General features: G+C 55.1%; 1 protein-coding gene across 1 annotated transcript; it reads right to left on the reverse strand.

Annotated features, from left to right (window-relative positions):
• Positions 1–8,605: 8,605 nt before the first annotated feature.
• Positions 8,606–20,447, reverse strand: INKA2 (inka box actin regulator 2). The gene is made up of 2 exons (XM_033092138.1): positions 20,250–20,447; positions 8,606–9,969 (listed from the first exon to the last, which is right to left on the reverse strand). The coding sequence occupies exons 1-2, from the start codon at positions 20,301–20,303 to the stop codon at positions 9,127–9,129; spliced, it is 897 nt and encodes a 298-aa protein (XP_032948029.1). The 5' UTR covers positions 20,304–20,447; the 3' UTR covers positions 8,606–9,126.
• Positions 20,448–24,749: the final 4,302 nt, after the last annotated feature.

Genomic DNA, 24,749 nt, shown 5'->3' on the forward strand with positions numbered 1-24,749 from the left:
GGAGGGATGGGGGAGGGGGCAAGTATCCTTCAGCATCTTCTGAGTGGGATCCACGGAAAGGACTTTAGCAAAGGATATACAGAGGGTGCCCAAAAAATTCATACACATTTTAAGAAAGGAAAAAACTATTAACATTACGCTGATGGTAACCATTTTGAGCACCTGTTGTACTTGCGGAAGTCAAACGTGACTTGTATTCATCTTTTGTTATCGGTACATATTGAGTATTACAATTTTAATAGTTTTTTTACTTAAAATGTGTATACTTTTTTTGGCACCCTCTGTATATATAACATGAGCTGACTCAACCTACCATCAGGAATACTCCGGCTGTTAAGTTGAGAGTAGCCTATAGACGAGCAAGGATGGCAGCAGAGACCAGTTAGGAGACCGAATGTGAGTCAGATTCAGAGGAAGAGGTCTGGACAGAAGGTTGACATTTAATATTTAAGAATAGGAGGCTGAATAGAATCACTAGGGTTGAGGACAGATAGAGAAGAGGTCCAGGAACTCCCATCATGGGATTGGGAGATGAAGAATTAGCAAAGGAGGGCATGGAGGTCATGGTGACCTTGGTGGGCTGTCAGTGGAGTGGTGGACTGTCAGTGGAGTGGTGGACAGTGTTGAGTGCGTATAGGAGGAAACGAGAAGAAAGACGAGAGACGCAAAGCATGGACTACTGTTAAGATGAGGGGAGCAGTGCCAGCTTGTGTGCTCGTGGGAACGATCCACTGGGGAGGAAAACAGTAGGCGAAATGGATGGAATCTAGTATCCAAGTGAAGAAGCTGAGCCTGGTAGGAGCAAGGGCAGGCGTAGTGGCAGAACGGACGACAGTCACAAAGAACTAATAAGTACCAAGTACCGTAAAGAATATGTATGCAAAGTAGTGAGACAAAAGGAACAGATGCTTTCTGTTCTGGGAGATCGCAAATGCTTCAGAGAGGACTTTGAGGGAGGCGTTCAAGGGTGGAATTCCCTACAGGCGAGAGTGGGGAAGAATAGTACCTGCAGATTTCAGGGAAAAGCAAGTACAGAAAACCTGGGAACAGGAAGTGGTCTAGTTCCCGTTGGTGTTAATGTGGAGGGAATAGGCTGGAGGAGCGGACTGGGGCCTTGAAACGAAGTCGGCTGTCTAGGGGGCTGAAGGAGGGAACAGCCATCGCGGTCGCCCGGTGAGACTTGGAGAGGGCAGGGACGGGGACATTTCACAACTGATCGGGATGAAAGTTACAGTATTACGTTCGTCCCCGTGGACTCGGGTGGCCTTCCCCGTCTTCATTTCTCACTTCTCCCCCCTTTTAGTGGAGATGATCTCGGCGGCATATGGTTAGGATCATTCCCAAACAGGAGTTCGGTTTAGAACGCAACCAGCGTTAATGCTTCGGCACAAAAAAAAATTTTTTTTCACTCTCTATTCCTCTGCTTCACCTGATATGATTCTGCTCCCCTCAGAATTTTTGGCCCCCACTGGGCAGGCATACAGCAAGTACTGGTTCCACCATCGCACCCTCCCAAGTTTTCCTCTCTTCTCTGTTAACGTCACAGCATGAGACAGCAGCCCCTCTGGCTCTTCCAGCCCTTCCCTGGGTGGCGGGATCTACCATGTTGATTGAGACGACTGATGAGAGGGTCTCTCTTTTTTTTAAAAATTTTTTATTGGGGAACAGTGTGTTTCTCCAGGGCCCATCAGCTCCAAGTCGTTGTCCTTCAGTCTAGTTGTGGAGGGCGCAGCTCAGCTCCAAGTCCAGTCGCCGTTTTCAATCTTTAGTTGCAGAGGGTGCAACCCACCATCCCATGTGGGAATTGAACCGGCAACGTACCGGCAACGTTGTTGTTGAGAGCTCAGGCTCTAACCAACTGATGGCTGCCCCGCCCCTCCAGAGGCTCAGCGGCCCCTCGTTGTCTTCAATCTAGTTGTGGAGGGCGCAGCTCACTGGCCCATATGGGAATCGAACCAGCAACCCTGTTGTTCAGAGCTCATGCTCTCACTAACTGAGCCACCCAGCCGCCCCAAAGAGGGTCTTTTCCTTAACCCACCACCTTTATACATAGGTGCGGACTTTCCCAAGATCCCGTCATTTGGCCTCCCCTCATGGGTGAAAAGAAAGGCACAGGCCCTTCTGTAGCCCCCGTCCACCTTGCCCTTCACATCACCGACCAGTTGGATGGGTTGGGGACTTGGAAGGAGCAGCCAGGATTAAAGGGACGCTATGCATGCAGTGTCCCCAGTTGGGAAAGTAGGACTTGGAGCTGGGACTAGGCGCTGGCCACTGCCGGCCTTTCCTGGGAGCCGAGATGTTGAAAGAAGATATTTGATCCCTACACTCCCCGCAGGGTCCTGTAGGCTACGCCGTGCTTTGGAATTCTTTGGGCCTTGAAATCACTGGTGCAGAGCCTAGCCTTTTATTTCCTGGGATATAAATGGACTTATTTGGACAGATGCTTAGAATCCCAGATCAGGGATTCTAACACCTGCTTGCGTCGGTCTGGCCCGGAGCTCCCTCCAACTGAGCTCGCTCCCTAGGCCCGTCGTGCATGAGGTGTGGCAGTGCAGGCTGGGCGCTTTGCGTGGGTACTGGGAGCCTATCTGGGGCGGAGTGACCAGCCTTGGCACCTTTGCTCGGAGAGCTGAGTCTGTGCAGCTTTTTCAGTTGCTGCTTGTACCCCATTTGGAAGAACCTCTGTTTTCGTGTTTCAGGGTGGGATGTGGGCTAAAATAAAATTGTATGCCTGACAGCCTCTCCTTCCCACCACTTGTCCACCCACCAATGAGTGCATGCCTGCCGCCTTGCAGACACCCAGCCCCTGGGACACAATGCCTGGCGTGGGGCCAGCAGTGGGGGCTGGAGGTGGGGACGGCGCTAAACACCCAGCTCCGCTTCCTTCCCCGATGCCCTGCCCGGCCCTCCATAGTCACAATGGGGAAAGGAGGAGCTAGCAGACTCGGTGTCCCCACTTGGGGTGGAGAGCCCTGGCAAAGCCGGTAAGGAAAGACTAGAGTAGAGTAAGTCTGGGGCCAGATGTTGCCAAAAAGAACCAGGAGATGGGCCAAGTCAGGAAGACCAGTGCACAGGGGGTGAGCAGAAAGGGAGAGGTGGGGGCTGGGGCAGAAGTGATGTCCTCCAGCCTGGAACCTGGGATCCACTCAGGATTTGAGCAGGCATGGGGGGCGAGGGCCTGAGCTCCGGGCAGCCCAATGACAGTGTGCAGAGACGGAGCTAGAGGGAGGGGTGGGGACCAAGGCGCCTCAGGCTGCTGGCCCTGGACTAGAACTGGCCTGGGAAGCTAGGTGGAAAAGCCCAAGCAACAGGCCAGGCACAGAGGGGGCTGCAGAACAGCTTGGGGAGGGGCTTAGGGACGGAGAGTTTGCTCTGGGAGGTCGCAGCTCCCATGTCCTGGGGAGAGGACTGAAGAGCAGAGTGAAAAGTGGGCCTTGGGAGGCAGCTGATGAGGTGGCTGGAGCCAGGCTCAGCCCAGGGCTCCCTGGCAGGTGTGGGGTCGAGCTGACCGCCCTGTGCTCGGGGCTGCAGGCGCACAGTGAGGAATGAGTCCTGTCTCCCCTGGAGGCGCTCACAGTCCAAAGGGGAAGAGAGAATGCAAAGGACGTCCCGTGGTGGGTACAGGGCCACACAAGGCCTCCGGGGAGGGCTTCTCAGAGGAGATGCCCTACTGGCGACTGCAGAGGGGAAGATGGGTACAAGTCAGCCACCTGAGGCAGTGGGTAACCGAGTCCTCAGGGAGCAGCCAATGCAAAGACTTAGAGGCAGAAAACCCCAGACTGGGAGCATTCTGTGAAGTACCTCATGGCCCTGGAGGGTAGACTAGGGGGTGAGAAATGCCCAGAAATAGGCTGAGCTTGTCCATTGGTGTCTGAAGTGGGCAGAGCTGGGCCCCGGGACCCCCCCGAGAAGACCGGCCGGCCGAGTGAGGAGGAAGTCCCAGGATCTCGGAGACATTTCCTTCACCTCCTCTGTTCTCACAGACCCAGGCAGCACTCCCTTGCAGCTGCAGGCTCCAGTCCCTGGTCAGGAGGAGCAGACAAGGAAGCTCCGAGGCACAGGCACAGGCTCCGGGGGCCGGGAAAGCAGCCGGGGAGTAACATGTGCGATAACGTGTGGCGGGAATGAGAAAACAAAACCTGATTCTTCCTCGTCATGGGGACACCTTCCGCCACAAAGCAACACCCCTGGAGGCGACACGCAGCCTGGGACTGGGTGCAAGTGGCATGTGCTGTGCCTGAAACTCCCCTGTCTGGCCAGTTGGAGGAAACTAGGGGGCGTCTCTCAGAGTGGAGAGGGCAGAAAGGGGCAGCTGGGCAGCCCAGAGCTGGGTCACGGTGGGGAGAAGGCAGAGGGACAGAGCATCAGGAGGTCATTTTTGGGGCTGTCCCTGAAACGGGCAGCCCTCTTGAAGGACACGCTCAGAGAGGCATTTTGAGAAGGAACAGCTGTGGGGTGGAAGCCAGGGTGTGTGGCCTCTGCGGCCTGAGACCTGGTATGATGTCGCCAGTCCTGCTCCCTTCCCTACCCAGGGCCCAGTGTCAGGGACCCTGGCAGGGCCAACTCCATGATAGTGCGTGTGCATGCGTGTGCACATGCCAGAATTTGGGGTGTCTATGGGGGGCTGGAGGTGGTGGGTAGAGGGATGTGTCGGGACTGATTGAAGGGCACAGAGGCGTGAAGTCCTCCATCAAGTTCAGAGCGAATGTGGGAGAGGTTCCATCACTTATTTGCTGTAAGAGTTGGATAGAGGAAGCTAACAGGAGGCAGGGGACATCTAGCAATAGTGCCCTGCAGTCTGCGGTCCTTATGCCCCTGCCCTGTACCCCCAGTTGGCCAGGCCCTTCTAGCCCACCTTTCCTCTGGCAGCAGGAGCCTGAGGCCTGGTGCCGGTCAGGAGGGGTCGACTCTACGGACACCTCCCTCCACCATGCCTCCCACGCCATCCAGTGGGAGAGAACTCCAGGACGCCCCAAGCCCCTTTAGGCCATTAGCCCCCAGGGAGGCTGGCAGGACTGAGGAGGGGAGAGATGGGGGGCCTGGGAGGGGCTCCAGCGACTAAGGCCTTAGAGCAGATCAGGGCCTGACTCTTAAAACCATCAGGACTTGGCTCATTCAACTCTCTAGTCCTTGCCAGGATCGTGAGGGCCAGAGGGCTGTGAGGGAGAGCTGGGGTGCCGGGGGGTGGGGCACGGGTGTTCCTCAAAGCACGTCCCCAGGCGGTGGGGTCCTCAGGCACCATCTCTGAGCTCAGCCCAGGCCGCTGCACTCTCCACACGCCACCCCACCCCCACACACATCCCATCTTTGTTCCGTGGAAAAGTGTAAACTGCCATTTGGTAAATAACAACCCATCTGGATGATATTTTTACACTGTACAAAAACATGTCCACACCTATTGTCTTCTCTGATCCTTGCTACATCCTGTGAGGTAATCAGGCCAGTATACATTCTTTAACAGGCGAGACCGAGGCTCAGAGAAAGCTTTTCTCCCCCAGCATTTTTGCCCTGGGTTAGCCTGGACCGAAGGTCAGGTGGTCCAACATATACTGAGCGTCTGCTGTGTTCCAGACTGTGTGACCCTTAGGTGCATTATGTTCTTTACATCTCAGCAGCCCTGCATTATCCCCGTTTCACAGATGAGAAGAACGAGGCTCCGAGAGGTCAAGCCACATGCTCACGCTCACAGTGACAGAAATGGATCTCCTCTCCTGGCTGACTCCAAATTCAGTGCTCATGCTGTGGTATTGGCAGAGGTGCCTTAACTGCCCTGGGGCGGGGAGTCACCTGAGGTGGATTGAAAGCTGGACACAGGCCCCTGCTTCCCCCTTGCTTTTTTGAGCCCTACAGGAAATGTCAATGGGAAGGACAGCGGGCCCCCTCCCCCACAGGGCTCTGGGGAGCAGGTGTGGATGTGGTGGGGACAGAGCTGAACCAGGTCCATTCTTAGGGCAAGTCTGAGTTCAGATCTCAACCTGAGAGGTGGGTGCAGGGGAAATGCTTCAGGGAGACGGGCCCTGTGTCCTCTGGGAAAGGGGTCTCAGGCCTGAGGGTTGGAGGGAGACCAGGCAGGCCCAGCACCGTGTCCAGCAGGGACTCCTAGCTCGGGCTTAGGGTCCAGGAACATCCATACACTCTGGGGCTACGGGGCCACAAAGCAGGTGGGGGCCGTGAGCAGATGTCTGAGCCAATCAGGGGGCCCCGTACCTGCCAGGGAAGTGGGCCAGGTGTGAGGCGGGGCCCCGTGCCAGGGAGGGTATTCAGTGAGCTTCCAGCTTATTTGCATGTCCTGATTAACCATAAAATGAGCCCCCGGGGCAGAACTGAGCCATCCATTTCTGCTACTTCCACTAGGGCCCCTCACACACAGTGCTCCCTACCCCTGCTCTCCTGCATCGCGTAGGCCCCCGGCATTCCCGTTGCCCTCTTCCCTCAGCTTCAGTAAAAGTGTCCATCATCTTCATGGCAGGAGCCCAGAAGGGGGAGGGAAAAGAAAAAATTATGGGGGGGTGCCAGTAAATGAATGAGCCATTAGCTTTTATTAGCAAAGCATGCCATGACGATAGGGGCAGTACATCAGCCCTGTCAAGACCCAAGCCAGGTCCCCCACCAGACGTCAGCACCGCCTTTATTATTCATGCCTGAGTACGAGGGGAGGACAGGTTTGGTGGTGGTTCCTCGACTTGGCTTTGGAGCAGATATGGACAGTCTGCAGGGTAGTGTGAGAAGCACAACACTGGCCGTGGGTTGGAACGGTTTCAGTCCCAGCTCTGCCCCTCTGACCCTGGGCAAGTTGCTGAACTGCACTGAGCCTCTCCATGCAAATAAGAGTAACAGCAGCCACTTCCAGGGTGTGGGGAGAAGGCAATAAGAATGCAGACGGCTGTCCCCACCCCTGTCATTGAATGTTGTTAGCAGCAAACGTCACTCTCATTGTCTTGTTCTGGCCCACGTTAAAGTTAAGTTTTCATTCACTGGAATCCCTTGAATCCTTCTAACTGGGGGGGGGGGGTAAGTTGTTTCTTTCTTCCCACTGGGCCCCTTGAGGCAGGAACTGGGTCCTTTCCATTGCTCTGGCCTTACAGCAATGTTGGTAATTCCCATAGGGATACTTGGCATTGGGAGGGACTCACAAAGATCTGTTCAATTGGTCTGAATTGCTGTGACTGGTCCACAGAATAGAGGAGTAGGATGAATGGCCAAGAGGTGACTTGGTTTCCTGTAGGATCATTGTGACACGGAGCTGGTGCCTCGTGGAACTGTTGGCTGGATGGCTTCTCTGCCACCCTGCAGCCCCCGGCTCCCTCCTCTCAGGTCTCAAATGAGTCTTCCCACTCACACATTCTACATACAATCACCGCCACCACCCACGGCAGCCCCCGCCAACGGGCCTTCACCTGAAGTATCAGAGTTCCGTGGGGACACACAGAGGACGGGCAGGCAGGGCGACCTCCGTTGGCAAACTCCAGGGAGAGGGGGAGAAAGGACAGGGGTTTGGGACAATCCTGCTTCAAATCCTGGTTCTTTCATTTGCCAAGATGACGACAGTACCTTCCAGGGCCGTCACACGGCTTGGCCAATAGTGAGCTCTCAAAAAAGAATTAGCGCCTTTCCTCCTGGAGCTTTGACCACCAAAAAGTACACATCCACCATTTGATTGCCTAGGAATTTGGGAGTGACCCCAACCACTCCGCCTCCAGCAGTTGAGGTGCTCACTCTGAGCCCCCTCCCACCATCTCCACCCTGGGGGGTCCGGGATGCAGGAAGCGCCTTGTTATTTTTCTTCTCGTTTGCTATTAAGGATCTGAGGGCAGGAAGGTGTCAGGCCTCTAATTGCAGCTGTCACCCCTCATCAGGCAGAGGGGAGATGGGCCAGGAGGGGAGGAGAAAGGGTGTGCCCTCCCAGGCTGGCTCTGCGGGAACAGGGACCTACATTGTTTTTTCCCAGCCAGCGGGTGTTCCTGGCCAGAGTAGGCAGGCTGGTGGCTTCCAGGGGGGCGGCTGGGGTGGCGTCGCCTCTTGGGCCACGTGCCCACCCCTGCTGCTTCAGGAGCTCAGCTGCTGCTGGGGCCCTTCCCCTCCTGCGGGGCTGGTTCTGGGTCAGGTTGGAAGATGAGGCCCAAGGCTGCGCCTGGTGCAGAGGGAGGGAGGCCGGGAATAGAGCTGGGAACTTGAAATGAGTGCTTCCGAGTATATCATTTGGGTGCACCTTGGAGAATGCACACGCCCCATATCTGGGTGGGGGTTCAGGGCTGGAGACAAGGTTGGGCAGGAGTGTGTGTGAGCCTGGGGCCCGGCTGCTGCTCCCGGTCAGCCCTGCACTGGGCTGGGGAGGCCTGCTTCCTTGTCTGGAAAGTGGGGATAATACCGGCCTTACTTGCCCACTTCCAAAGGCAGTAATAGATATGAAGAGGCTTTCCAATGTTTAAAGTTCTATACAAATATCATCATTCCTCTGCTTTTGGAAAGACAATAAGAGGCTGCCTCAAGTACTCCTACACCTACACTCCTTATTCAGCCATTTCTCAGGATCCAGGTGCCAGGTGAAATCTCAAAGGCACTGGGAACAGGCGGGGGGGGGGGGGGGGGGGGGGGGGGCGGTATCTGCCTCTCTGTTGCTCCCCCTCCCAGGACGGCTGAGGTTTAATACCTGTGCTTGGAGCAGCGTTTACCAGGGAAGCAAACAGTTGTAAGGCTGGGACTGGGAGTGAGAGGCTTTACTGGGGGCCTCTCTGGGGAACCTGAGGCCCCAGTGCCCTCATCCATACAGGATGTTAAAGGGTCTTTGGGGGCAGTGAAGGAATGTAAGAAGGATTTCCTGGTCCCCTCCCGCTCCCCCCCGCTGTCATCTCCAGCCCCTTGTGACACACACACACACACACACACACACACACACACACACACACACTCTCTCACCTCTTCCACCAGCCAGCCCACCACAACCTCTCCCAACCACAGTCCTGTCTGTCCTGCTCCAGCCGCTCTTGCGTCCTCTCCCTCCTTCCTGGGGGACAGGAACTTGGAGTCAGGCTCCTGAAAGCCATAGCACTTGCACACCCTCCTCCCCAGAGTCCCAGCTTGGGGACCTGGCCATTATGGGCTCCGTTAACTTTCTGTCTCTAGGACTCAGACCCAAACAGCTGTGTTAATATCAAAGCCAGAGGGTGATGCCTCCAGGGCTTTGGGGAAACTTGTGGAAGGGCTTCCCCCTCGCCTGGGCTCTGCCGTGCCTGGGAAGGGAAAATGTCCAGAACCCTTGGAATGGCTCCGCTTCTTAACATTCTGGGAGCGTCCAGCTCGGGGCTCCGAGGAGGTGGGTGTCACCCAGCCTGGTTTCTCCTTCAGCAGCCGGTCCCGGTCAGGCCGCACGCTCCGCAAGAACTTCCTAAAGATGTTTGCTGTCAGGGCGAACCTGCGGCTGAGCTCCCGGGGCTGGCCCCTCTCTCCCTTGGGCTCTCCTCCCTCCCTAGTCTCACCCTTCTCCCCACCCTTCTCCAGTTCTGGCAAGTCCAGCCAGTTGCCCACCAGGTCTGCAAAAACGTTGTCACCCAACACCAGAGGCTGCCGATTCCGGCCCCGGGACATCAAGGTGGAGGTCCAGTCATCTGGTTCCAGCAGCTCTGGCCCCTGCTGGGCACAGCTTTGGTGCTCTGGCTGCTGTGTCCTGGGCTGGGGGGCCAGATCCCTCCCACACACACTCCTGTGGGAAGGGAACTTGCTGCTGCTGCCAAGAGAAGGTTGGCTGGAGGGGGAGTGAGCAACAGGCCTGGCATGGCCTCTGCCACCGTCCCATTGAGGGGACGGGGGCTGTGTCCGGGGGCTTTCAGAGCAGCCTGGGGCAGGACCCCCTCCAGAGATCTCCAGCTGTTCCAGGGCTGTCTGCATCTGCAGCAGCTTCAGTTCCTGCAGAGCCCCCATCATGCAGTTCATCTGATCCTGCAAGCCATCGCCCACTTCCTTCATGGACACCTGTGGGGGGCAGAGAGCGCACAGGGCCCATGAGCCATGGGGGTTGGGGGGAGCTGCCCCTCACTGGCCCTGAATGTAGACCGCCCTCCCCAAACACACATCTCCAGAGTCATTCAGCCTACCACTGACCCCACCTCTGTCCAGCCTAGGACAGGGCAGGCCGGAGCCGGGAGAGGAGGAAGAGTGACGCCAAGACTGCTGGATCAAGGAGGTGACATTCATGGCAGCTGACCTGCTACGGCAGACACTCCATCGATGTGTGTGCAGGTGCATGTGTGCAAATACGCCTGTCGTCAATCACCCCAACCGCCCTGCGAGGGAGTGACCACTATTGCTTTCACTATACAGATGAGGAAACTGTGGCACACAAGTCACTGTCTCAAGATTTACATAGACAGAGGAGGAGCCGAGATCAGCTTGACGTCGTGGTGACAAAATGTCTTTGTCACTGTCTGTGTCTGTGCCCTCTTCCTCCTCTGAGCCTTCCTGAGATGGTGAAGATGATGACGACATTTTATGAACCTTCTTCACTATGTAGCACGACTTGTGCTAAGGACTCTACCCACCTCCTCTCATTTCATCTTTAACTAAACCTCTGAGGTTGCTATTAGTGTTCCCGTCTGAACAAACGAGGTAACCACGGTGAGGTGAGGTGACTTGCCTGAGGTCACACAGTTCATGGGGCCGGACTCAAACATAGGACATCTCACCCCGACCGCCTCAGTCCTAGCTACCAACCCCGGCTTCTCGTGGCTGCCAGTGGCGCTGGCTTGGAAGGCACCTTCGGGGAAGAGGAGGCGCTCAGACTCCCTGTGAGAAAGGGTAGGCGGGGGTTTCCTTTCCCTCCTGTTCGCATCTGGCTGGTCAGGGGCGAGATGAGGAAGCGGCTGCTGGTGGAAAGCCTTGCCCAGCTCGTCCCAGCCCTGCGCTCCCTTCCAAACACCTGTCCTCTCCCAGCTGCTCCCAGACTTGGCTCCAGCGCTCTTCCTGCCTTCTCAGCCCAATTGGCACCGCTGCCCTGGCCAAGAGTGGGGACACTTGGAGCTAGTTCCCCAGACCCTTTGTGGACGTCGAAGGCCCGAGTCCCAGATGCCAGCTGGAAGGGGCTGAGAGATTGACTAGGGTGAGGGCCGAGTGTGGAGGCTGGGCCGGGGATGCTTCGTCTGATAACATTCACGAGGTTCTGTCCCGGGCCCAAGCTGCCTCGGTCCCCCCAACTCCCGCCCCAGATCTGCTCAGGTTACCAGCAGCAAAACTCCTGTGCGGGGACCATCTGTTTCTTAAGCCCCCCAGAGACCCGTGGGGATCATCTTACCTCCCAGCCGCGTCCTCATGCACACGCAGACACGCAGCTAAGCCCACGGGGTGGAGAGGTTGGGAGGACGGCACACAGGCTCTGCAGGGCTGCACGGGCAGCTGACCCTCTCAGGCTTCAAGGGCAACCCTCCCCTGCCAACGCCAGCCCTGGCAGGGTGGTAGGCCGGGCCAGGCTCTCCTGAGCCAGCAGCACGAACAGACAATGGAGGACTGACTGTCCCTGGGGCCAAAGACGCCTTTGCCGAGTGGGGAAGTGTCCACCCTGCACACCTTGCCCCACACAGGGCAGGAAGTGGTGGTGTTGGGGCCCTGACCGCCCTGGGGTTTGCCAGGCTGCCTGGGCCAGCTCGTTCCACTTGAGTGGCAGCGGTGAGAGACACAGCCTAAGGGGCGGCTGTGTTTGCTGATGGCTCCTCACTCTTGCGTGTTTGACATCCAGCTCCCTGACTCCTTCTTTCTGGAGGCAGCTCACCCGCAGCGGGGAAGACCCAGCGCAGGGTCAGCGGAGACACGAAGCCCCAAACCGAATTTCTCAAGGCCCCTTCCCGGAAAACTGTGTCTTCGACTTCCCAATTCCTGCCCTCATACCACTTTGCTCCTCACCCCAACCTGGAACCTCATGGTCGTGTTTAGCTTTTCCACACAACCGCCCCTGCTCCTATCCTCAGATGTGTCACATTTGCCTTTCGATCCCGACAGGCAGAAGCCTCCTGGACGGCCTTCTAGCCACCAGATCAGTGCTCCCAACACACACCTCCGATCGTGGCACCGACCACTCAGAATCACATCTCTACTCCCATGTCAGAACCTCTTCTGCAAAGGCTCTTGCCTGTAGTCCGACTACTCCAGTCCCTGCCGCAGCTCCTCCAGGCGTGTCGAGGCTCACTCAGGCAAAATGCACGGAAGATCTATGACTTGAGGGAGGCCCTGAGACCTGTACATTGTTATGTCTCCCCAGTCAGGACCTGGCACTTGCTACGTACCCATAAAACACACATTGAGTACCACAGAATACCCCCAATCATCCTTCCAGATGGCTTGCCGCCCTCAGACGGTAACTCACCACACAGGGAGAAAGAGTCAGGGATATATCTGAAGGTTTCATCTCACCCAGAGGCAAGGAGTCTGAACTAGCAGGATTCCTTCCAGAAGGCGGAACACAGGCCCGGTCAGAGGCAGAGGGAGGAATGAAACGACCCCATTCAATCTCTTCCAACATGGAAAAATCTTTAAGAAATAATGCTGACATTTCGTACCATTTTCCAGGGAGGACGAATGTGTGGGTATGCATGAAGGCAGGGCTGCCCATAAGACACAGGCCCCATTTAAGTAAACAACAGCTGAAATTACACCCACATGGAAAATGATATTCTGTATTGGTTAAGATCTTGGGTTCTGGAGACAAATGGGACAGGGTTCAAATCCCAGCTCTACTATGTAATACCGGTGTGATCTGGGCAGGTTATTTAAATTCTGTTTTCTAATTTCTCCAGTCTTTAAAATGAGAATAAGAGTTCCTGTCTGGTACAGCTTCGGACAGTTGGGTGAGGTAGCATGTGTTTATGTGTGGCCTAGAGGTGAATTTGGGCTGTTATCTTAATGTAAGACTTCCTACGAGCTCGCAGAACATTTCTTCCTCTATGAACCTGAACGCCTAGTAATGATTGGATTCCATTCATCTATCTGGTCTGATCACGTAGAAACGCATCTCTTGACCTGTCCCTTCTCTCCCACCCCCACCCCACACAGAGGAAGGAAAGGGGAAGGAAAAGGAAGCCTTGGCGCCCTCCTGCCCATCGTCTCACCATGGAGGGTTGACACTGCAGGTGAGGAGGCAGCTGTGAGCCGGATGAGAACGGAAGAAGGAAGCCGGAGGATAGGAAACGGGGAGGCCAGGGAAAAGGGGAGGAGGGCAGGAGCATCAGCTGGGTCTTAACTGAGAGGCAGCAGCCTTTCCCACCCCGAGGGGAATGATGTCACCCCAGGAGAAAGAGCCAGGGGGCAGGCGGTTGTCTTGTCCAGAGCGTGGGACCGGCTCAGATCCCAGGGTTTCTCTTGCCTCGGGAACCCAAGAGGGAAAAGAGAGAGCACTGTGGGATGGGAGCAAAGGAGATGGGCCAAATCAGAGAAAATCCCCAGCTAGAGCTCATCAGCAACTCAATTCCAATCTCCATGCTGGAGGGTGCTGAGTTCCTCTCTGGCCTCTCAGTGGCTCATAGCCCCAGGTCCTTCCACAGGACGGGGACCAAACCAAAACACACCCAGCTTAGTCTGTGTGGGAATAGATCTAACAGCCACCTCTGTCTTTCTCCACCCCTAATATCTCTCTCTCTCTCTCACCACACACACACACACACACACACACACACACACACACACACACACACACACAAACACGAGCTAATGTGCTCCACCATCGAAACATAAAACCCTTCGTAAGCGGACCCCAGAGACAGTTCTGGGACTCTTTTCTGAGAAAGGCCCCAGAAAGGTCCCCCCGCCCCCAGCATCCACACTACCCCACAGGCACCTCCTGGGCCTGGAAATGTTTCATTCTGAACATTTTCTTCATGTGAAGCTTTAGTCTTTCCCGCAGCCGCAGCTGAAACCAGCCGGTGGCCTCAATCCCGGAGCCCGCCCGGTGTCCGAAGAGCCGCTTGCTCTAGTCTGGAGACCTGGCCTGCAGGCCGAGCTGAGTGACTCCGGGCACACTCGCCAGCCTTTTGTGCGTCGGTTCCTGATTGTGTAAAGTGATCACCCCTCCCATGTACACAGCACTTGTCCTTCCCGCCACGTGGCGGGATCTGATCCCACAATTACTCAAGGAGGCTGGCGAGGCCGGAGGGATCCCCACTTGAAGGACTAGGGATCTGAGAGGTTCGTTTTCTCCCTCAGCGTTTCCCAAACATTCTTCCCCAGCCTTCCTTCATGATTTGCACCATATCTACATATGGCCTAGTCTCCTGTTTAATATTTTATTTAAATCTACTGTTTATATAAATGTATTTATGTAAGAACTTACGGGAAATGCATATCACTTGCTATAAACACATGGTAACTCTCTCCGTCTCTAAAACGAGAAGTTTTTCATCTATCACTTAATGTCATCTTGAGCACCTCCAGCGGAGACCTGATCTATTGCCCGAGGTTCTGAGGCACGTTAGTGGGAGGGCTGGGACCCCAAAGCTGGCCCTCTTCCTCCTGGCCAGCAGGCTTTCCACATTATCAGAACCGCTGCTTTGTCGTGGGAGGAAACCAGGGTAGTCAGTAAGACGTGCAAAGGGCAACTACCATCAAACAGGGAGGGAGAACATGAAGTCTTGGAGGGACTCCAGGACCCCGCTCAATTCATTTCCACTGAAGGTGTCTCTTCACTGAATCATCTGAAGAGAGAAGGGGAACTGCCTGCCTGAGGCTACAGGGGAAGGTGCTCCTCTGAACTCAGACCCCGCCATCCTGGACCTCCAGACCTCAGCTCTCAAGGGGTAGTATGGGGTCAGCTGTCCACGGACAGCAGCCTCCCGCCCGTTGGCACTCGCTGGCCCCTTCGTGGTGTGAGAGGAGTGAGGATGGGAGCGTGTGATACCAGCATCCTCGGCAACCTTCCCAAGCCGTCTCCGAGGCCGCTGACTGATGCCACAGCTGTGCCCTGCATCCATCCGTCCCCCACCCTCTCCCAGCTCAGCCAGAATGCTTTGACACAGGCTCCAGCTTTGCCCAGGGACCTGGCAGTGTGCCTGCCCCGTTTCCCCCACCCCCATTACTCACAAGAGCCCCAAACAGTCCCTTTCAGCCCTCTGGAAGCTAGGAGGAGGTTCAGGGCCGGAAACGGGAAAAGCCTCGTTTTTTGCCAAGTGGCCCATTCTCCAGCTCAGTGAATGGGGACCTTCACAGCCCCCTGCTCTTGGCTGGAACTCTCAACAGGAAGGTAAAGTAGAAACTGTGCCAAGAGCTGGAGGAGAGAGGACGGGAAAGAAAGGAGGAAGAGTGAAACGGATGAACTCACTCTCCCAATTGAACCATCTTCTGGGGGCCACGGGCTCGGGCAAGAGGCCAACGGAGAGAGGGGCCCAATTTTGCCCCTTCAGGAAACCGGCCTCTCCACCTCACCAAGGCCGCTCTCCCGACCAGCTTCAGCTCCTGTCCACTGCCGTCAGTCAAGTTCCTTAGGCATCCATGTGACCTCAAGAATTTACCTTCCTTTTCTCCTTCCTGGTTCAGGTATTCATACTCTCCTTTGTGGGCTCTTACAATAACCTCCTAACTCACCCTCCTGCCTCAGTGTCTTCCTGCCCACGACCTCCCAGATCCCAAGTGTATCTGATCAAGCTGCTTTACATGCATGTCGAAAAGGCCAGCCGCTTTAGCATGGCAATAAAGGTCCCCATCGTCTGCTCCCAAGAACTCTTTCAGCCCTGTTACGCCCTATGTCTCTGTCCGCACCTTATGTTCTAGCCAAACTCAAGTGAGTCTTCAAACATCCCCATTTCTTGAATCTCTGTGCTTTTTGCTCCTGTTGTTTTATTATCTGCCTGGAAATGTTTTTCTCCTGTTAAGGTCCCTATTTAACCCTCAAGGTCTAGCTCCAATGTTCCCTCTTCCACAAAGCTTTCCCCGATCCCCCAGCTGGAGGTCATTTCTCCCTTCTCGGAGCACTGAAATGTGCCTCTCCTACAGCCTGGATCCCCGGTCTACACTAGAGGTTTGCACGCGTGCAGTTGAAGGGTGTAGTTCTGCACGCAGAAGGGCTGAGCCGGAATCCTAGCTCTGCGGATGATCAGCGCTGTGACCTTGGCCCAAGTCACTTAACCTCGCCATGTCTCGTGTATTAAATGGGAGTCATCCAAGTACCACTTCTTAGTGCTGCTTTGGCAATTAAATGACAATACATTGTATGCCTGGCAGATCAATAAATGTTAACATCAGTGAATGTTATTATTATCTCTCCTATGATATTGCGAGTTCCCTGAAGGCAGGATCTATGTCTATTTGTCTTTGTAACCATAGCACCAGTGCCTGGTAAAGTACATTAAACATGGTATGGACTCAGTAAACATGTTCTGTGAGTGAATGCATGCCAGTCTGATCAGTCCATTATCAGGAGTTTACCAAGTGCTTACAACACACCAAGAACTGTGCTACGGGTAAGGACATATCGTTGGGGAGGCACTTTGCCTATACTGTCATTTAATCCTCACAGTAGCTATTTAAAGTCGGTATTCTTAAAACCCCATTTTACAGATGAGAAAAACCAAGGCACAGAGAGGTTAAGTAATCTACCAGGTTCACACAGAGTCAGGATTTGAGTTCAGGCCAATGCTCTTCCCACTGACCACCCTGCTTTTTCTAGTCCAAAGTCCTCTTCGCCGTAGCTCTAAACATAGAGGGAGACTGCATTGTGAGATCCCTTGCAAAAGCTTTTTTCTGCCTCAGGAAATTGGCTCTTTTTCCCCAGGAGCTGCAAGCTATTCCTGCTGTATCTCCTCTATCACCATCTTTTCTCCTCCCTACTTTGCCTTTAGGCCTTGGTCCTCCTCCAAATGCCAGAACCTCCTGAACTTGTGGCCACTAGCAGCTAGATAACTGTCTTCTAGGAACAGCACGTTGTCCTAGGATGACCTTCTCCAGCCTCACAGAAGTCCCTCTGCTGCTTCACCGCGCCTCAGCTAGGATGGACATGCCAGGAGCTGGCCTCCACCAACGTTCTCTGCCTCCAGGAAGCCTTCCCAGCCTGTCTATACGTCACAAGCACCGCTCACTCAGTTTTTATGCACTCCCTTTGCTCTACACTGATCTGAATTCACGAGGAACGCCCTGTGAGCATCTTGCATATGCTTCCTCCATGTGCCGTGTCTACCCCCTTTGTTGGAAGTCCTCAAGGGAGCAGTGTGTAAGGAACAGCTGGTCCCAAGGCCTTGTGTGCAGGCGGGCCCCTCTTCAGCGGCTGGAGGGGGAAGAGATGTGCTCCCTGCTGAGTATGTGCAGCCCCGACCCCCTCATCCTAATGAAGAAGTGTGTCAGCTGCTGCTACTCTCCTGCCACATTTCATCCCTGAAACCTGATCCCCGTCCCCTTCCAGGCAAGGGCAAAGGGCCAGTTCTCTAGACATCAACCTAATGAAGCCAGGATCCCCCAAACCCCCAGCCTCCCCACAGTGCTCACTCATGACCGTACACATTTTCTGCTTCAGGAAATTCTGCTACCTTGGTTTTCAGGAACAGACTCTTCTTGTCTAGATTTTCTGGGCCATGGACAGGACCAAAATGTATGAGGGGGGCGCAGAACACCCTCGGCAGAGACAGTTTCACAGCCCGTTAATGTTTCCGTTTCCAGCAGGTTTAACCCCCAGTGTCTGCAGGACGAATGCTTCTGGAAGGGAATTTAGTGGAATAAATGAAGATTGAACTTGACTAGTATTACACGAGTGCCATTCCTGGGCGTACACTAACTCAGGGCAAAGCCAGGCAACACACAGTCCTCCTGGGTGGCAGGGAAGCTTCTGGCTGCTGGGATGAATAGACACACACACACACACACACACACACACACACACATGCACACACATGCACGCACATACACACACGTGCACACACACACACACATACACACTCACTCAAGCTCATGACAGAAACCCACTGTAGGTCTTTCCCATCCCATTGCAGACCTGGGAGATAAACAAGCCCATAACTTCTTATCACAACCACAACCAAGCCGCATTGAATTCAATCCCCACAGTCCTTACAGGAGCCAAAAGGCTGAGCCTGGGCTAACTCAGCTGTGCTTTCTCTTTCACACCCATTGGCAAAACTGAGGCACTGAGATTTGGTTCCGCGACCCAACCATTGGGCTTAGATGTCAGGGAGTGAAGGAGACTCGAATAGCTTTGCCTGTCATTCTGCTGTGTCTCCTTTCTGGGCAGACTGGCACAGGGGAGGGGGCGGAGTCCCATGGGGTGGGGAGGAGGGTGCAGAGCTCTCCCATCTGAGTGTCGTTCTGGGCCCCAGGCCAGGCATTTGGCTTCCTCTCCAAGAGAGTCAAAGGCTGAAGCTGCTCAGACAAAGCGCCAAATGAAAGCTAATGGGGAGCTGGGTGACTTCAGCCTCTCCCCTTCCTCCTCCTGGGGACTGGGGGCTCCAGTCCTTGGCAGGAGATGGTGCAAATCAAGATGTGGAGCTCAGCTCAGCGCAGATTCCTATTTGCCTTTTTTAATCTTCTGGCACCCACAGACTCTCTCTTCCTCCTCTCACCACCACCTACCTAGGGTGCTGTAAAAAATGCAAATCAGTAGGATTTTAAAATGCAAGCCCATGCCAGGAACACCCACAAACCCTCTATTAAGGCAGATCCTGAGGTGGGTGGTGTGGTCCCAGATTCTATGCATAAAAAGAGGGTTCTGTTAGATTCTTTTCTCAGCACGGGCTTTGGGCATCAGATATTATCTGTGACGACCTTGACCCTTCTTTCTGGATTGGACAAATGCATGGGAAAGGTCAGAATTGTTTGTGTATGTATGGGCTGGGCCAGCTATTCCAAACTGATATTGGAAGCTTGTGAAAACTAATTTGGGACAGGACATGATGGAGACTCTTCTGCCCTTCACAGAAGAAGTATTTCTCTGGGTAACGTTCCCATCAGAGCATCATCACAAAAAGGGCTTCAGGAGGAAGTACCAGAGAAGTAAGCATTGACCTGAGCAGGCAGGCCCTGGAGTAGGCCAGACAGGAAGAACGCCTGGGCAGCTTGACCAAGAAGCATCAATGAGAACACCTGCTGCTTCAAGCTCCCCTCCCCCAAAGATGGCTTCTAACACAGCGGCCAAGCACCCTCCCCCCTACCCCATCCCGCAGAAAGAGTGGAGCGTCCGCAGGCAGGAGTGAGAGAAGGCTGTCATGGAATCTGGAGAGCCATGGGCTGGCACTTGCTGGATCCAGGTCTGCTGTTTTGAGCCTGGGTGCCCCTGGCTCTGAAAAGTAAGAAGAAAGAGGAGGGGAGAAAACTGACACTAAGAGGCCGACTCCAAGAGAAACAAACTAAAAGGGACAAAGAGAGGCAGAGGCGAGGACACAAGAGAGCCTGGTTGACTGTCTGAAGCCTGGTGCTGGAAGGAACAGAAAGGTGGCAGGTGGGAGGGGAGATACATGAAGTCGATGAAAACCTAACAGAGCTTTAGCAGGCAGTCATCCTTCCCCCACGTGGGTACCCCTCCCCACTGAGCTACTTCTCCCGGCCCCTGCGCCCCCGCCCCCTCACACTCCCTCGCGAGCCCCAAGCCCAGACCTGACATCTGGCTGGGCCTCCATTGCTCCCGCTCGCGATCTGCCAGGCGGGCCCCTCCTCCAAGCAGAGCCCTCCCCTGCCGTTCCAGCTGCCAGCCCCCTCCCTGCTGGCAGACAAGCCCGGGCAAACAGCCGGCCCAGCCGGCCCCCGCAGCCGCGCCAGCTCTGCCAAACCCCGCAGAGCTGGGGGCCTCAGGCGGTGCCAGCTCCCCTCGAGCGCCAGTCCCGGGCTGACCTCCTGCCCTGGGCAGGGTTCCTGCCCGCGCTCCCCGGCGCCCCGCCCGCCCTGCGCGCTCCTCGTTGCCCAAAGCCTCCCCTGCAGCTGGGCACTGGCGTCCCGCTCTTTCCGTGCGGGCACCTGGGTCCCACTCCGTCCGCGTGTCTGTCCGTCTCGGGGTGCGCCCTCTTTTCTCCCTGGGGTTCCTTGGGCACCTTTCACTCTGGGTGTGGTTTGCTCGGTCTCTGTCGCTTGCTTGTGTGGCCTCAGTCCCACACTATCTTTGCTCTAAGTTTCCTCGTGGACCCTTTCCCTCGGTACAGGCTCTGCCCTCTGCCTGCCGGTGCGCGTTCCCCCTCTCCTCCCTGGACTTCCTCCACCCGCGCGCGTCCAGGATCCCGTGACCCGGCGGGGCCAGGTACCCACTGGGATGAGCTGCCCAGCCCGCCTGGTGCCCGCTCTGCTCTTACCAGCTCCTGTTTGAGACGGCGCAAATAGCAGTCCATTTCCCCGTTCTTCTTCATGCGCTCATTTGCCAGGCTCGGCTCCACCAGAAAGTCCCGTGTGGGAACACCCGCCCCACGGAAACCGCGCGCTGTTCGGGCTCCCGGACCCTCTCGCAGCGCGGAGCAGAGCTTCTGTTCCGAGGCCAGACTTGGAGCAGCTTCCCCGGCTGCGGGCAGCGCGGCCCGTGCCGGGGGCGGAGGGAGGAGTGGACTAGCCTATGAGCGTTCAGGGGGGATGCCTCCAGCCAATCAGAAGAGCGCACAGGGGGAGCCGGCTGGGCGGCTGGTGGTGAACTATGCAGCCTGGGTTTGCACCCCTGAAAGGGCTGGCAGGGGGACACCTAGTCCTGGCCCGCGCGGCTGGGGCGGTATTATGAAGCCAGACTGTACTGACGCCCGCCAACAAAGCACGTGAGCCCTGTTTGGTCCTCAAGAGAGGGCACCGTCACACGAGTGGGCACTGGATGTCGGCCTCAGAAAGAGGCTGAGTGCCTTAGTGTCAACCCCGTTTCCCAAACTCCAATCTGGCAAGGAACACCCTCCACCCCAGAAGCCGCTCAGCAGCCCTTATAAACTCTGGAAGTGTTCCCAAAAGTGGGCTCTGGAAGTGTGGCTCTACCCCACCCCCTAGTGTAGGGTCCTCCCAGCCCGTTCTTCCCCCGTGGAGCGGAGGAGCTGCCGCTCGGTCCACTCACTTATTTAACACAGAGCAATGGAGGCTCTGCTGTCCTCCCGGCCAGGTTGTAGGTCTGAGGATCCTGAATAGCACAGGCAAGGTCTCTGATCTAAAGAACGCACGTGGGGAGCAGGCAGGAAAGGGATGAAACAAACGGGGGGCGGGGAGGAGCACTATAATTTCAAGTGGTGATTCTTTATAAAAACATAAAATGGAGTAATGGATATGGAGGCTGCTTTCAATCGGTGGGCAGAGAGTGGAGGCACAGGCCTTTCCCGTGACCAGTACCACGGCGTTGTCAAGTTACCCAAACTCTTGCGAAGCGCTAGATGCTCCATTTCTATTCAACAGCCACGGCCTGAGCACCCGAGGTGGGCGAGCTCCAGCCAAGCCCGGACCGTGGAGTAGCTCAGAGGGGCCCCGAGGGCGGCCGCAGACCCGCTGGGCGCTCCTCCCAGCCAAGTTCGGGACCGGCCCGTGGGCCTCCGCGTGCGCACGCGCTGCGGTTCCCTCCCGGTGCCAGGCGGCGCGCCGCCAGACCTGGTACCCCGGGGGTGGGGTGGCAGGGCCCGAGAGTAATTAGGGCAATTAGTGACGTGTTGTTTCAAGGTAATTAACGGGGAAAGTGTGCCCTGAGCAGAATTTGGGGTCTCGGAGAGAGACAGAACCGTGAGGACGCCAGAGAAGGATTGCAGGCGCTGCGGTGATTCTGGCCCGTGTCAACAAAGAGCGCCACATTTGCTTACTATTGAGAGGTGAAAGGGAGCATAGATTTAAAAAAGAGCTTTAGACGTATGAAACCTTTGCAGAGTCCATTCAGATGGCCTCCACTTCACCCCAGGTCCTCAGGTGTAGTGGACGTGCCCACGTGTTTCGGCTTGGTCATGAGGGCCACGTTTGGACCAAGCTGGGGCAGAGGAAAGAAAGAGACGCAGGTGGGGCACAACTCTGTCCGAAGCCTGAACCTCGGTGGCCTCTTACCAAGCTCAGGGGCCTGCGTTCCCTTCTCGGTTGGTTGCTGTTCAGGATCCCGCGGGGGTCAGAAAACCGGACCGACTCGGCTAGGAACTGAGAATCTGCTCCGGCATTTCCAATGCCGGCTGGGAGAACCTGAAATTACATTTATTCTGCTCTCCCTGCAGCCACCACCGAGATGAGTCCCACCTCACCTTCTAACTTCCTTGCAGTTGTGAACCAAGATCCTCAAGGGGCCCCCTTACATGGGACAGGAGGAGTGTTCAGAGTGGGAGCCACCCACCAGGAAGGAGCTGCAGTCTCCAGCGCAGCTGAACCAGTTCTGGAATCGAATCCTCTGGTATTGGGATAGAAAGGAGACCATGTAGTCCACCGAGAACGGCTTACATGGGGAGAAGCGCTTCTTCCCAAGAGGCTTCTCTAACCCAGAGGGTCAAACTGTGCTCACTGTTCTGTCTCCAGCACCCAGCGCAACTGCTGTAGGAGGCACTAAGGAAATGTGTACAGGTCTGTGGTTGAAATAGTCTTTAGAGTTGGGTTTAAACCCTGGTTTTCTCCTTCCCTGAGAGCTCACGGACTGGAATCCTCTTGGAAGTGGATGTAGAAGGGCTGGTACAGTTAAAACGCCAAGAGGTGCAGGCCAATTTTAGGGCCGTGGTTAGGTCTTTCCGACTGTTGACAGCACAGGATGACCTTGAACGCATGCTTTCCTTTTATTGGTCTCAGTTTCCCTTGCTTGTAGTTTAAACCTACAGGGAATCTAACACTTTTATACTCCTTGCAAACCTACGTTGACAATGACCTGTGAAGTAGTCAGGACAAGAGGAGTTCATCTTAGAGATAAAGAGTATGTCATTAAAAAAACAAAAAAAGAAGATGTTCCTAGCAAAGTCAGATCGCATTCCATCCACTTTTAAGGAGATGGCAAGAAAAAAATTGACGATGGTAACCTCAGTGCAGTGTTTGAAAGAGAGGTCCCAGACAAGTCAGGGGGGCTCTCACAACGCAGTTCCCACAGGACCTTAGAGGATAATGACTGTCAATCTCTGAAGTCCCTTCCTGATGCTTAGCCATTGCAACTTTCTCGCTCTCGCCTCTGAGAAGCCCAAAATCACATGGGGCTCTAGGGGGCTCGCTCTCTTGCCTTGTTTCTGAAGAGGTCATCTGGGCAGAGCAGGAGGCAGAAGTAGAGAAAAGGGCTGTCTTCTTCCTTCCTTCCTCTTTTTTCCTTCCTTCCTTCCTTCCTTCCCCTTCCTTCCTTCCTTCCTTCCTTCCTTCCTTCCTTCCTTCCCCTTCCTTCCTTCCTTTCTTCCTTCCTTCCTTCCTTCCTTCCTTCCTTCCTTCCTTCCTTCCTTCCTTCCTTTCTTTCTTTCTTTCTTTCTTTCTTTCTTTCTTTCTTTCTTTTCTTTCTTTCTTGTTTAAGTGGTAGAGAATAAAGCCTGCTGCCATGGTTATATAAACATGGGTAAATATTCCTGGGTTGGGGGGGGGCATGATTCATTTTTGCTGAAGAGGAATCAAATGGTTCAGCCTCCTCCCTCCTGCTCCCCTCCCCCAAACTCAACCTCGAGGGAGGATGAGATTATCTCATTTGAAAATGAAGAATAAATCAAAGGTCTTGAGATGGATTGAGAGCATACTTTCTTAAAGCCATCCGGAGCTGGGGTGGAACGCTCAGTAGGCATCTTAGCATTTGCCCTCTGCTTGTGGGGATAAGTGTATGGTGGGTACTTTTCCTGAGGGATAGGGTACAGCTCCTGGAAATGGTGTCTAAGAGTATCACCCTGGAGGTTTTCCCAGCCTCGCCAAGGAGGGCGCCCCTCCTGTCCCACTGCCAGAGCCTGAGGGTCCTGGCACTGACGCCTGAGCTCAAAGGAAGAGGCCAAGCCAGTTGTGTCCCAACAGAGCTCAGATCCTAAACTAAACAATGGAAACACTGACATTCTCCTGGCTCTAAATCCATGACCCCCTGGAGAGCCTCACCCACCAAGTCCTAGCCAACGCTCGAAGAAGCACCCCTGGATGAGACAGTGTCTGTCTTATCTCCCCTGGCAACAGAAGAGCTGAGGAGCTCATCCTGATGTGAGGAAATAGACAGGTGGCCACACACAGTCTGCAAACCTGATCCTAACGTCACCCTCCCAAGGGCGGGGTCCACGTCCCCATTGCCTTCATGTCTCCTCCCCCTGTGGCTCCCATCAGCCATTATTCCACTCCCCTGCCCGCTCCCCCCGGCCTCATGAGCACCAACAGGAAAGGCTGACCTTAGAGATAAACGTGTGTTGTTGGAATGTGTTCAAATATCCCTGATTCTCTCCAGGCAGAGGACCTCACCTGGCAAGCAGGCCCAGAAGTGCTGAGCAGAGACTGTGTGTCTGAGGGATGGTGGGGGAGGAACTGGCCTGAGGCCTCACTCATCTTGAAAGAAGAGAACTCCTAGCTTTTATGACATCTTTCTCTGTCCATCTCAGATCAGGACTGGGCTCCCTGCCTCTTTCAGTCCCAACACCAGGGGAGAGAGCAGAGGAAAGAAGTCGCTTATATGTTGGGAGACTCGTCAGTTCCAAAAGAAAGATTCACTTTGGGTTTTAACTAAAAACCCTTTTGACTGGGTGAAGGAATCAAAGACTCTAGTCATAAAAAGCTCCTTGGTTTTGGGAGTCTTCAAACAGAGTGTCATTCTCCCCACTTATAGACAGAGCAACTGAGGCCAAAAGAGGTCGGTCTGTACGGTGAGGGAATAAAGTCTCCCTGTTTACAAGATAATCTCTTTCTATAACCCTGCTCTGCAGAAAGCAGGAGGGATGTGCCCT

Source organism: Rhinolophus ferrumequinum, chromosome 22 (assembly GCF_004115265.2).
Source record: "Rhinolophus ferrumequinum isolate MPI-CBG mRhiFer1 chromosome 22, mRhiFer1_v1.p, whole genome shotgun sequence".
NCBI lineage: Eukaryota > Metazoa > Chordata > Mammalia > Chiroptera > Rhinolophidae > Rhinolophus > Rhinolophus ferrumequinum.

Excerpts from the sequence above, each read along its gene's own strand:
- INKA2 (XM_033092138.1), bottom strand. The coding sequence starts at position 20,303 with ATGAAGAAGAACGGGGAAATGGACTGCTATTTGCGCCGTCTCAAACAG. Across the intron at positions 9,970-20,249 it reads GCCGTCTCAAACAGGAGCTG|GTGTCCATGAAGGAAGTGGG; the intron begins GTAAGAGCAGAG and ends TGCCCCCCACAG.